The sequence below is a fragment of the Lepus europaeus genome, chromosome 19, assembly GCF_033115175.1.
Source record: "Lepus europaeus isolate LE1 chromosome 19, mLepTim1.pri, whole genome shotgun sequence".
In the NCBI taxonomy this organism is placed as follows: domain Eukaryota; kingdom Metazoa; phylum Chordata; class Mammalia; order Lagomorpha; family Leporidae; genus Lepus; species Lepus europaeus.
This window is the reverse complement of record NC_084845.1, coordinates 2,108,547-2,122,598: the sequence shown is the minus strand read 5'-3', so window position 1 is coordinate 2,122,598 and position 14,052 is coordinate 2,108,547. Positions and strand designations below refer to the sequence as shown.

Below are 14,052 nucleotides of genomic sequence, written 5' to 3'. Positions count from 1 at the left end.
TGATATGGGATGTAATTATTTAACTGTCACCTCACTGCTAGGCCAGACGCCCACTACTGGATACCAGTTTTTAAGTGCCACACACAAATTCCCTGCTGTTAAGTCTGGAATTTCAGAAGAACCACCTGGGCTGGAAGTTGAGATTTAGAAATGAATGAGATATATGTAGAAGGTGATATAAAGTTGGGCATAAATGTGGCTTTCCAAGGGAGGGTTGTACAAAGAGGGTCTAGACCCAAACTCCACGGAACACCTGCTGCTCAGTCCCCGAGTTGCATGATTCTCATGAGGCTCACGGGAGAGAAGGTGTGTAGGGCGCTCTTGATGCCTTGAAGACCTGAGGAGACTTATGAGGATGTAGAGTAGGAGGGCTGGGGGACAAGCAGGGCATAGTGAGAAGGTGGAGACCAGCAAGAGCAGGAGCTAGAGGACCAGAGACGGCTTTGGCTAAGAAGCTGGAAGTGCACAGGTAGAAATACCCCAGCGTCTCTCTCCTTCCACCTTCCCGTCTCCTGCCAAATGCACAGGAGAAGGGTAAAGCCAGTCCCCTGTGGCATGGGGAAGAGCGTGGACGGTGGCGAGTCCTCAGCAGATGCCATATAACTGCTAGCTGCTATTTTGTTATTTATAAGGAAATCCGATGGCTGAGGGTATGAACTGGGGAGGGAAGGCCGGTACAGACAGCAGTCTGTTCCAAGTCATCCCTACTCGAGCTTGCAAGAGCCCTGATGTTTGCTGGGGCTCTCACGTTTTCTTTCTTTTGCATCCTTCTCTGGAAGGGACACTTCTTGATCTGCCTGCTCAGCTCCTTCAGCCACAGGCATGGGTGCGCAGTTCATCACTTCCCTTCCCACCCTCTCAGCAACCAGAGGTCGTCAGTGGCTAGCACGGTCTGTGCCTATACCCGTTCCCATCTCAGAAATTCCCTGCACCTGGCCTTGCTAACTGCATCTGTTTGCATCTGCTTGTTTTGTTTTGTCTTTGTTTTTTCTTTTGGGTTTTCAGACTGGGAGACTAGACCCGAAATGAAAGAGCTGGATGCTAAGGCTAGTGTTTCTGAAGACAAACCATGCATCCAGGTGGGCCTGAGAGGACCCACAAGAAATGGTGCCTGGGGTCCCACCCTGGGAGGAGCATGGATGCAGGGGAGGCTGAGGGGATGCTCAGGGGCCATTTGGGACCACCCAGGAACTCCACAGGGGAACGCACGCACCGGGGAGTCGGTCACCGGATGCCATGAACTGAAGGCCTCTGCCAGCCAAGACTCTACCCCAGCACCCCCAAGGCTGCAGGAGCCTACGGAGGAGAAGGGGGCCTGTCCATTTGTCACGTACGGGAAGAACCTCAGTACGCCCCCCAGACTCCATGCAGAGAAGAAATCCTATGACTGCAGCGAATGCGGCAAGGTCTTCAGCCGCAGCTCCTCGCTGATAAAGCACCAAAGGATCCACACGGGGGAGAAGCCCTTCGCGTGCGGCGCCTGTGGGAAGCACTTCATCGAGCGCTCGTCCCTCACCATCCACCAGCGCGTGCACACGGGCGAGAAGCCCTACGCGTGCGGGGACTGCGGCAAGGCCTTCAGCCAGCGCATGAACCTCATCGTGCACCAGCGCACGCACACCGGGGAGAAGCCATACGTGTGCGATGCGTGCGGCAAGGCCTTCCGCAAGACCTCGTCCCTCACGCAGCACGAACGCATCCACACGGGCGAGAAGCCCTACGCGTGCGGGGACTGCGGCAAGGCCTTCAGCCAGAACATGCACCTCATCGTGCACCAGCGCACGCACACCGGGGAGAAGCCCTACGTGTGCCCCGAGTGCGGCAGGGCCTTCAGCCAGAACATGCACCTGACTGAGCACCAGCGAACCCACACGGGCGAGAAGCCCTATGCATGCAAAGAGTGCGGCAAGGCCTTCAACAAGAGCTCGTCCCTCACGCTGCACCAGAGGAACCACACCGGGGAGAAGCCCTATGTGTGCAACGAGTGTGGCAAGGCCTTCAGCCAGAGCTCCTACCTCATCCAGCACCAGAGGTTCCACATCGGGGTCAAGCCCTTCGAGTGCAGCGAGTGCGGCAAGGCCTTCAGCAAGAACTCGTCCCTCACGCAGCACCAGCGCATCCACACCGGCGAGAAGCCCTACGAGTGCTACGTCTGCAAGAAGCACTTCACGGGGCGCTCGTCGCTCATTGTGCACCAGATCGTGCACACGGGCGAGAGGCCCTACAAGTGCGGCGAGTGCGGCAAGGCCTTCAGCCAGAGCGCGTACCTCATCGAGCACCAGCGCATCCACACCGGCGAGAAGCCCTACAGGTGCGCTCAGTGCGGCAAGTGCTTCATCAAGAACTCCTCGCTCACCGTGCACCAGCGCATCCACACTGGCGAGAAGCCCTACAGGTGCAGCGAGTGTGGGAAGACCTTCAGCCGCAACACGAACCTGACGCGGCACCTGCGGATCCACACCTGAGGGCGCATTGCCAGGTGACTGCCACGGCGAGGGGGCGCTGCGTCCACGTGGCCGGCGTGGGAAATCTTCCCGTGGGAGCTCGCGGGTGACTCGGGGTCAGGGAAGACTTAGGAAGGTGGGACTCGTGGGAGGGCTTTCTGATTGCATACGCGACCGTCCTCCTAAGTGTCAGGGTGCAGGACTCTTGGCATCCACAGTACTGGGGAACATTCGCTGTAGCCAAGCTGTGATCATTGTACCTGGAAATGCAACACAGGATCGTAGGCCATCAGGGTCAAGCCCAGCTTTCCAGTAAGTTGTTTTAAGAGCCTGAGCAGGTCACAGAGGCTCTCTGGAGCTCCTTTTCCTTGGTGATAGGTGGAGGGGAGGAGGAGGAGGTGAACTCTCTTTGTCACACACTCCTCAGAGTCCAATGTACTCTCATGCCATCTCTTGAGTTTCCCCATGGCTAGGAACAAGAGGGACTTTCCATTCCTCCCACATCCCTGCCTCCCACCTACCCTGGTCTCTCGACTGGAAGCCACGAAGCCAGTCAGTGGTAGAGGCTAGCAACTTGTTTGTGAGAGGGATAAAAACATTTTTTTCAGAGTTAGCAAGTAACAATAACTACTGCTTCCAATGCCAAAGTTTCTTAGAGCAGTCTGTCACTTTTTTTTTTTAAATAAAACTTAACTACAGAAGATTGTGTCATTTTAAGCCATCTTTTAGTTGTTAAAAGATACAGATATGGGCTGTCTGATAAAAATCAGTTTCCACAATTGTGGGGGAATGTGCGAGAGAGAATGAACTCCATCAGGCTTGCTTTTCAGGTTTTAATGTTTGTTGGATTCAGTAAGTACACACCCCAGCACAGACTGTTTGCTCACTCTTACTCATTTTTGAAGGTAATTGTGCATTCCTACTACTGTCACAAAATGCCTTAGAATGTGTAATTGATAAATACCCAGCATCTGCTTCTCACAGTTCTGCAGGTTAGGATGTCCACAGTCAAGGTGTTGGCATACTTATTGTCTGGTGAGGCCCCACTCCTCATAGACAGGGCCTTCTGCAGGGCTCGGGGATTGAATACTTTGCTGAACCCCTCTTTGCCGAGAACCCTGAAGGGGTTCCTGCAGTTGGCTTCTGACACACCTATGATCATAAATCCCAATCTGTAAAAAAGAAATCTGGACCTGGCAACAGCCTCTATGCTAGGTGTTTATTTCCAAATTATATACCAGTGCTGAAGTATGTAACCATATGTTACCACATACACACTCAGATGTTCATGACTGAAACAGAAATAACCATGTATAAAATATGTATACCCTATTGGCATGTACTATGGCACTAAATAACATGAATACATGTATATAAGATACATGTGAGCTGACATATGACATATACAGAAGATATGTAAATATATGGTATAACCACACACTAAATACCACATGTATGTGTAAATTAGAGTGTATCTCTATATGTACTGTGGTATTAAATATATATCATACCTGTAAGATATAATCATGCAACTAAATGCTATAAATACATGTGTCTAAAGTATATGTAAATTGATAATACAGATACTAAAGCTGTGAACACCATATATTTGGGTATGTAAACTGTTCACATACACCAAATTCTTTAAATACATGTATGTAAGGTACACTAATGCTAAGTGCAACATACTCTTGAAAATAAGGTGTCCACAAAGACATGTACTAAACACTGTGTTTTATTCACTGTTTTAACTAAAATAACTGAGGGGGGTTTCTGGGGAAGGAAAAGTGTAACTTTGGCTTACAGTGTGGAGGCTCGCAGTTCAGGACCAGGGGCCCCGTTAGTGTGGCAGCTGGTGGAGGCTGGCCATGGCTGAGCGAGAGGGTGCCGAGAGGGCACCAGATGGTGAGCCCGAAAGCAGAGAGAGAAGCTAGGCTCAAACAGCTTAAACAGCCAACCCTCTAGAGAGAACCAGCTTCTTCAGGCCAGCCCTGCAGGATCTAAACACATCCCAGCAGACCCGCCTCTCAGAGAACATAATTAGGTCCAGTCTCCCTAACCCAGCAACTCTTCACAGAAGACTTCAGAGTTTAAACATCTGAATGAGTTTGGGGAGCCATGTTCTGTCCAATCCATAACACTATATATTAAAAAAACAGAATCACTAATATACAGCTACCACATATATGTACATGCACATGGGTCATTCTCTGACATGTATGCTACAAATCACATTTCATTGACATGTGCTGATGCTGTATTCCCACATGCACTCCACTAGACACCCTATTTCCAAGTGTGCTATACTAGTTACTGGATTTCATTGACACTGAGGCCAGTGGCTAAAACACGAGTTTATGTCACTAAGGGGAAGAAAAAAAATCACTAATTAAATGACAACATGCCATCAGAGGTCAAACACATCCTAATTTTGGAGGCATTAAAATGGAGAAGACTGAAATGACCCAGTACACAAGTTGTAGCATTCCCTGGCATGCACCCACCTCGGGGACTGTGGCCCCGACAGAACCCACACCAGGGTGCACACTGCCGGGCTCCAGTCCATAGGGCCAGCATCGGCCCTGCGCCTGGGGCTTACGTGAGTCTGTGGATCTGGCAGGACAGTGTCCTGTACCCAGCTTCCTCAGCAAGGCTGCACACATGCACTCACGCGCGCATCGCTGTGCGGGACTTCTTCCTCTCCTCAGTTTCCTCGTCTACAGCACGGAGACCCTAACAGCCGGCCCGATCAGCTGCTGCGAGGGTCTCAGCAGGTAGGTCGGTGGGTGCCCTTGCCACAGCCTGCGCAGAAGCTGGGCAGGGCCTCAGACACTGGTGCTTCAGTCACTGAAAGGGGCGGGGCAAGGACGAAGTGAGGGGAGGGAGTGGGGCTTGGGCTGGGAGGGGAAGAGAATGAAGGAGGCGAAAAGGGAAGGGGTCAGAGGGGTCTGAGGGAGAGGAGGAGAGCAAGGAGATATTTATGAGGTGTCTCCTCTCAGAGTACATAATGACCCGAACCACTAATATCATTTACTGAGCATGTACTATGTTCCAGGCCCTCTGATAAATCCTTGGCACACATAGCATGTCATTTAATTTCAGTGGCAAAAGGAGCCTCCAGTATAATAATTTGGAAAAGACCCCAGGAAATGATCAACAAGTTGAGAGTTGCATTTTACTGTTTTTTGTCTCTACCATATCTGAGGTAGAAAATCCTGGAGCTCACAGAGAAGAGAAAGAACAGAATTTGCCTGCTTTGGAAGAGAGGCCCACAGAGAATATAGATGCCTATTTATAGCTTATCACCTGTTTTGCAGAGAAGTTCCAACAGGGAGGTTGGTGTGAGAAGTATTTGGAAAGGGGGGAGGAGAAATGTGTAACAGGAAGGAGCCTGAGCTATTTTTTCTCTCCACTTCAGAGTTTGGAGAGAGGCTAATCTAAGAAATAAGAAAGTGAATACCTAATACAAGATACTTCAAAAAGATCATGAAGGGGCTGGCATTGTGGCCCAGTCAGTTAAGTCGCTACCCACAGAGCTGTCATCCCATACTAGAACATTGGTTTGAGTCCCTGCTGCTCCACTTCTGAATCTAGCTCCCAGCTAATGCACCTGGGAAGGCAGCAGAAGATGATCCTAGTACTTGGGCCCCTGCCACTCATATGGGAGACCTGGATGGAGTTCCTACCTCCTGGCTTTGGCCTAGCCCAGCCCTGGCCATTGCAGCCATTTGGAGAGTGAATCAGCAGTGGTAGATATCTCTTATCTCTTCCTCTCTGCCACTCTGCCTTTTGAATAAATAAAAATCTTAAAAAATAGGTCATGGGAAAATGTAATTAAAATGTTTACCTTGATGCAAAAACATTTGAAATTCATACATAGTTTTTTCATAATATGCATTTTCATGAACTTTTAAAAGACTCTGGAGGCAGGGCATTCTCCCTTCACTCAAGTATTCACAAAAGCCTTGCTTGGAAGAAAGAAAAAAAATGGCAACAGCCAAGGATCATCTTACATCAGTTGGAACAACTACTACTAACAGCAAAATAAAAGTGTTGGCAAGGGTCTGGCATTATGGTGTAGTGGGTAAAGCCGCTGCCTGTGATGCTGGCATCCCATATGGGTGCCCATTTGTGTCCTAAAAGCTCCATTTCCTATCCAGCTCCCTGCAGATGATCTAGGAAAAGCATTGGAAGATGGCCCAAGATGGGATGAAGCTTCTGGCTTCTGACATGGGCATGGCCCAGCCCTAGTCTTTGAAACATCTGGGGAATGGAAAGTGAACCCGCTGATGGAAGTGCTCTCTCTCTCTCTCTCTTTTTTTTTTTTGATAGGCAGAGTGGACAGTGAGAGAGAGACAGAGAGAAAGGTCTTCCTTTTGCCGTTGGTTCACCCTCCAATGGCCGCCGCAGCTGGCGCGCAGCGGCCGGCACACCGCGCTGATCTGATGGCAGGAGCCAGGTGTCTATTCTGGTCTCCCATGGGGTGCAGGGCCCAAGCACTTGGGCCATCCTCCACTGCACTCCCTGGCCACAGCAGAGAGCTGGCCTGGAAGATGGGCAACCGGGATAGAATCCGGCGCCCCGACCGGGACTAGAACCCGGTGTGCTGGCGCCATAAGGTGGAGGATAGCCTAGTGAGCCGCGGCGCCGGCCATCTCTCTCTCTCTCTTTCTCTCTCTCTCTCCTCTCACTGTGTGTGTGTGTGTCCCTCTCTCTGTCACTCTACCTTTCAAATAAATCTTTAAAAATTTACAATATATCTACAGTATGATCTAGCAATTGTCCTGAGTATACACCCCAAAGAATTGAAATCAGGGTCTTGAAAAGATCTCACTTTTCATAGCAGCATTTTAAAAATGTTTATGTAGTTGAAATGTGAGTAGAGGAAGGAAGAGACAAAAACAGTCAGAAACAGGTCTTCCATCTGCTGGTTCACTCCCCAAATGCCTGCATCAGCTCCAACTATGCAAAGAATGCAAGGTCAGAGCCCAAAGCTCACTGCCCCTTGAAGAAGCATGGAAGTCATCCTCTGGGAGCTGGCGATCTGCCTCAGGGATCCTGGGGGTCCCCTTCAGTGTTGGCACACAGTGCGTTCTCTATGAATGCCTGCCTCTTTTTAAACATGTTTATTTATGTATTTGAAAGGCTGAGTGGCAGAATGGGGGGGAGGGGGAGAGAGAGAGAGAATCTTCTATATGCTGGTTCAGTACCCCCAAGTGGCCACAACAGCCAGGAATGGGTCAGGCTGAAGTCAGGAGCCAGGAACTTGGTGGCAGAGATGCAAGTACACTGTTATCAACTGCTTCCTGGGTGCATTGGCAGTGAGCTGGATCAATAATTGGATCAGCCAGGGTTAGGCTGGTGGTTGTGTCCATTCACCAGCTAAAGTTGTACTCAAACCACAAACACAGTTCGACTGCTTGTACTCAAAAGTACGACATTTTCAGGAATCTTTGAATTTCAAGGTTTCTAATTATCTTTAAAATGCCAACCAAATTTCATGATATCAAATATTTATAATAAATGCAGTCATATTGCATTTTGAGAATCTATAAAAATATCAATCCTGTGATCCCACTTGGCCTCAGAAAAATCTGTGTCTTTCCAAGAACTCACATGTACTTAGGTAGCACTCTCTGCCCCACTGCCCTACTTCCCCAACCCAAGGAACCAATAGCTTGAATTCTGGGGAACATCTTCCTCTTGCTTTCCTTTCTGTATTGTCCTTCCCCCAGCTTATTTCAGTTGGTTTGGAGTCAGGATCAGCGTCCTAACAGCCAAAGCTGCCACTTAAAACTGAGTCTGCCTTCACTGCATGCTACCTGCAGCGCAGAGAGCTTTGCTTCTAGGAAACATCAGCGATTTTCCCAGGAGGGGAATTCTTTGGTGGGGGGCTTGGAGGGAGAAGGAAGAATCCGCTCCGTTTCGCTGTGTAGAGACGCGACCCTGAGGACAGTCTACCTGCCAGGTCGTCCCACACTGCGGGCAGCTGCGGGAGTTGTTTCAGCACCATGGACTGCTAGTGCTGGGAGTTGTTCAGCACCGCGGACAGCTCTGCGGGAGCCGGGTCAGCACCGCGGACAGCTCTGCGGGAGCCGGGTCAGCATCTCAGACAGCTCCACCAGTAGCTAGTCTGACACCGCGGACAGCTCTGCAGGGAACTGGTTCGGTGCCCCGGACAGCTCTGTTGGAGCTTGTTTGGCACTGCGCACAGCTGTAACTGGGAGCTGGCTCAGTGGCTCGTGGCCACATCTGGGTCAGCTCGCGACAGTCCTCTCCGAACAGCCTGGGCGCCGCAGACAGTCACAGGAGCGACTTAGCAGCCGCTCCTGCCAAACGCACGGCTCTTCTGAGCCCACTCCTGCCCCCTAGAGTATGGAGATGGCAATATCTCTTTAACCTGTGTTCTTCCAGTGTCAAGACAATCGTTGCTCAAAAGGGGTCTCTGCGTGTTCTCTGCGAAACACCTGACACTACACAGTGCAACACAGTGCCTTAGATGCCCCCGGCCTACAGCCCAGAAGTGTTCGTGCAGTCTTGTCCTCTCCTGCCTCACCCCCACTTTCAGTGGGCCCAGTGTGTTCCCACCCTCTGTGGGTTCTTTCACCTGCATGGCTTGTTCTCAATTTCACCATAACTCCCACCCCCACTGCTTAGTTACTTACTCACAGGTCACATGATTTCTCTCCTTGTTTCCTGCAGCTGCCTCCTAACTGCTCTTCCCTATAGCCTCTTGTAGCACATGCTCTGTAAAGCACTCTTGCTAGTGCTTTGAAAATGTAAACCACAGCCCTCCACAGCCCTCCACAGCATGCTGCCACTGCTCCCCGCACACCTACAACACGGGGCAATGGTTTCCTGTGACTCTATAGACCTGGATGTCCCTCTGGTCTTACAGCCATCAATCTCCCTGGCCTGCCACTCTGACATGCAGCCCTCCACGTTGCTCCTCAAGGCCTCTATTTGGTCTTTTCTCTGCTGTGAATTTTTGAAACTGGCACCTCTCCAACTTTCAGGCTTTACCTCAAAATGTAACCTCTTCACAAAGGCCTTCCATGACCATCACTATGTAATGTGGTCTTGAAGTAGCTATCAAAATGACTTTCATAGAACTTAGTGAAGTGTCTCCTTCCAATTATGTGACATTTATAGAAACTCCCAAGAAAGCTCAACCTAAATTCTTCTATACTTTTGTTGTGTGCCCTCTGGGCAAACCATCTAATGCCTTTCTGTCTAGCTTTCTTCTCTGTAAAATGGGAATAATACCTACCATCAGGGGCTGTTGGGATTAAATGGCAGAATGCACAAAGGATGGCTTTGTTTATAGTGTCTGTTGAATACATGGTGGTTATTTTTATTTTTTTTCCTGAGTAACTTGGGCCATTCAATGTCCACCCATTTGAAAAGAAAGTTAAATCCTTACCTCGCAGCATCCAATACATTTGGAAGGTTCAAGGAAGCAAGCATGTAAAACAAGACTGTGAAGTGTGAGATCAGACAGGAGAGTGTGTTTATGTGAGCAGAGTAAGACCCCAAAAGCCAAAAACATAACAAATGCAAATCTTGAGTTGTTGTAAAAATTCAAAACCTTAGACGCAGTGTGAACAAGGTGAACAGATCAGCCAGCAGGCGGAAGTAGATGTTAGGCTTGCATGGGATAATAGGCAACGGATTAATATACTCAATACGGGAAGAATGCCAACAAATCAATAAGAAAGCGCCCCGAAAGCAAATAGAGTAACAGAGAGGCGACAAACAGCTACTTCGCAGGAGAGAAATTAAATCTGGGCAACAAAGACAACTTTGTGCTACCTCCCTAGAAACCATTGAAAGAAAATACAAAATACGGTGAGCAAGGGACCCGTCTCCGCCCCGCCCCCTGTGGTCTCCGTGAGATCAACTTGGCTGTCCTTGCCACATCGGACAATTCGAATAGCGAAGAAGACAACGACGGCAGCCAAACCTGTGCCGGGAACATTTGTCTCCTACCTTAGCAGCAATCCTGGGAGGCGATAGTCATAATCACGCCCACTTAGCAAAATGGGAAACCGAGGCCGGACACGTTCAGGATCACCCCTAAGCGCACCAGTAGCAAATAGCAAAACCAGCCTCTGGGGCGCCAGGCGGATCCCCGGGCGCCACGCCCCAGCCCCCTCCTCTGCCCTCCCCACCTCGCCGCCTCCGAATCACGAAGGGGCGCGCGCAAAGCTGTAGGCCTGAGCCGGCGTCTGCAGCAGGAGCCGTCGGCCGTGGCAGGGAATGGACGGTTCAGTCCATTTGGCGGGACCTGCACAGCACCACGCCCCTGCTCCCCGCACACCCGCGGCGGGCACCGGGTCTATGCCGCATCTTCGCTCTCCCTCGCCACTTGGTTCGGGTGCAGGCTCTCCCAGGGGAGAAGGAGAGGGGAAGGCCGCCCGCCCTCCTGGGTTCGCCCCACTTCCCACCCCCGCCTCCCACAGGCAGGCTCCGCGTCTGCGCAGCCGCGGTCGGTGCGGCGCCGGCTCTGCAGTGCCCGGACGGGTCTGGTTGGGGAGGGTGAGTCCTTCGAGGGACCCCCCGAGGGCGGGAAGGGGCGGGAAAGGGGGCCCGGGGCGCGGGCGGTGATCCGGAGACGTGCGCAAGAGAGATATGTGGGCGTGTGTGCGGACGAGGGCGGGGGCAGAGCTGCCCCAGGGTTGGGGGTCTGGGGAGCGACAGTCTCCAAGCCCACTGCTGGGAGCTGGCTGGAGGGGTCTGCCTGGTTGGGCGCTTTTCTCCGCAAGCCGTGGTCTATCCCCCGGCCGGTGGGTGACAGGTGAATTTCAGCCTTGGCGCAGGGAGGGGAGACCGGACGCAGCATGGACTGCGCATCTGTGCGTCCGAGCAAAACCCGAAGGTCTCTGAGCGCGCTCGCCTCGCCGGGCCCCCGCGTACCTGCCCGCGCCTGCACCTGCGCGTGTGCGTTGTGTGTCTGTCTGGGCACGTGTGTGCCATCCTGCAGCGGCTGGGAGTGCAGCCTCCGAAGTCTCAGTTGCGTAGAGTCCCCGCCCCGGTTCAGGGCTGTGTGGCTTTGTTGAGGGATCCGCGCGGGATCTGGAAAGCGGAACCCTAGCAGTATTTGGGACGGAGGACTATGTCAGTTAGGAAGGCACGGGGTCGCTCAGCAGCGCTGGCACAGAGGAGCAAGCACTCCAGGAAACAGCGGCTGCAAGTGCTGCTCTTACTACTATGGTTGGTGGCATGGGCGCTCTTGTCGCTGCGTCCCCGTGTTTTCTGCTCAGGGATAACCTGTTTGCGGTTTCACAAGCGCTCAGGCAGTCAGGTGTCGAGGCCCCTCCTACCCCATACTCGGGGTCCTCCCCCTTCCTCCCCCCATCAATCGCCTGAGGATCCCGTTTCTTCTGACCTTGACCTTGCAGTTCCTGTCTCCTGCACACCTGCCTTTACTCCCATCCCATGTCTTCTCCCAACCTAAACCCACGATTAGTTGTCCCGTATGAAAGACAAAACAAAGTGATAAACAGAACGGTTACTCCCTGGTGGTACTCTCACATTCTTTCCCATCAAGGCCAATATATATATATATTTCTTGAAAACAACCAATTAAAAAAAAGAGACAGCCTCTATGCTGGCAGCCCCCTCACCTCTCTTCCGGTACTCCCAGACCCACAGTGAGGTCGCAAAGGGACAGCCACAGGGTTTGTCCCAGCCCCAAGACCTTCACAGAGCAACATCCCTTTCAACGCCTGAAGAATTATTGACGTTTTAAAGCACAGAAGATGCCATTTGAAAATGCAGATATCCAGTGTTCTCTTGAGAAACCAGCAAAGAGAAGACAGCTGTTCCCATTTGGTGGCTCAGCGAATATTGCCTGGGCTGACTGGGGTGGCTTCTTCAGGCACAGCTCCCCTTCCCTCTTTTGCCACAACCTCCCACCCCCTACTGTCTCTCCCCACATCATACAACAGTGGCCATTTACTTAGAACTGAGAAGCATTTCTGTGACACCTTATTTCATCTTCACTCTTAGAAAGTAAAAGCCAGAGAGTTTTTTTTGTTTTTGTTTTTTTCATTCTTTTTAAAGATTTATTTATTTACTTGAAAGTCAGAGTTATACAGAGAGAGAAGGAGAGGAAGAGAGAGAGAGTCTTCCATCTGCTGGTTCATTCCCCAGATGACCACAACAGCTGGAGCTGGGTGGATCCAAAGCCAAGAGCCAGGAACTTCTTCCAGGTTTACCCACGTGGGTGCAGGGGCCCAAGGACTTGGACCATCTTCTACTGCTTTCCCAGACCATAGCAGAGAGCTGGATCGGAAGTGGAGCAGCCGGGACTTGAACTATTGTCCATATGGGATGCCGGCGCTGCAGGCAGCGGCCCTACCTGCTACACCACAGCGCCAGCCCCTGTTCATTTGTTTTAACACCTATCCCGTTTGTGCCATCTGCAGTCTCCCCTGTGAATGCGTTCCAATCCTTTCTTCTGAGGCGTCTGCTGAAGTGCTGGGCCTGCTGCTTTGTTTCATTTTGTCTGCTCTCCCCCATGGAGAGCAAAGTTCTGGCACCAAGTTCTGGCTGAGAAATGGTTGGGAAAATGTGTGTCTAGTCAAGTTCCTGTGGGTGGCAAATACTCACAGAGCCCCACGGAGGTGGTGCATAAACTCAGCCGTGGAGCACCCATGGAGCCAGTGCCTTCACTGAGCACTCAAACTGTGTTTGAAATCATGTTCTGTCCCTGCAGAAAGCTCATGGCACCCCTGTGCAGAAAGTGTCCATTTCCCAGATGAACAAACTGATCCTCAGTGAGGCTCAAGTGACCTGCCCCAGGTCACCCAGCAAGTGTGTGGCAGAGCTGAAATTCATGCCTATGCAGTCACCTCCATGCCTTGTTAAACCACCCTGCTGCTGGCGCCATTTGTTTGCATTTTATTTTATTTATTTTTAAAGAATCATTTTATTTGAAAGAGTTACAGAGAGAGGTAGAGCCAGAGAGAAAGAGAGAGAGAGAGAGAGAGAGAGAGAGAGAGAGTGTTCTTCCATTCCACTGGTTCACTCCCCAAATGACTGCAACAGCCAGAGCTGAGCTGATTCGAAGCCAGGAGCCAGGAGCTTCTTCTAGGTCTCCCACACGGGTACAGGGACCCAAGGACTTGGGCCATCTTCTACTGCTTTCCCAGGCCATAGCAGAGAGCTGGATTGGAAGGGGAATAGCCAGGACTCGAACTGGCACCCATGTGGGATGCCAGCACTGCAGGCTGGGGCTTTAACCCACTGTGCCACAGTGCCGGCCCTGCATTTTAACACCAGCCCATCTCTCCCAACATTCATGAGTATTTTTGCTCACTCTAACAACACCTGTACTAACACTTGCCTACTGATTTCTCCTTAAAATCACCTCCCCTGTTTTTCTCTCTTCTGTTTTTATTCTAATTCCTGTGATAGGCAGAATAGTGGTTCCCCAAATATGCCAATGTCCTAACTCCCAGAGCCTGTGACTATGTTAGATCACTTCATACAGGAGAATTGAGACTGCAGGTGAGGCATGAGCATTGAGGCCCCGTGGGTTAGGCTGCTGCTGAGGAGGCCTGTACCCTATAATGGAATGCTGGTTCAAGTCCTGGCTGCTTGG

At 51.2% G+C, this 14,052-nt stretch overlaps 1 protein-coding gene across 4 annotated transcripts in view; it reads left to right on the top strand.

The window, feature by feature from the left end:
* LOC133748806 (zinc finger protein 470) overlaps positions 1–14,052 on the top strand; it is a 126,544-nt gene that overhangs the window by 99,371 nt on the left and 13,121 nt on the right. For 3 of the 4 annotated variants that reach the window (XM_062177783.1, XM_062177786.1, XM_062177785.1), the window contains one exon: positions 1,006–3,120. The exons of the other annotated variant lie outside the window; for it this stretch is intronic. In XM_062177783.1, coding sequence (XP_062033767.1) covers positions 1,006–2,465 — 1,460 coding nt within the window. In that variant the 3' untranslated portion in view covers positions 2,466–3,120. Of the gene's footprint in view, positions 1–1,005; positions 3,121–14,052 lie in introns of those variants that run through there. 4 annotated transcript variants of the gene reach the window in all.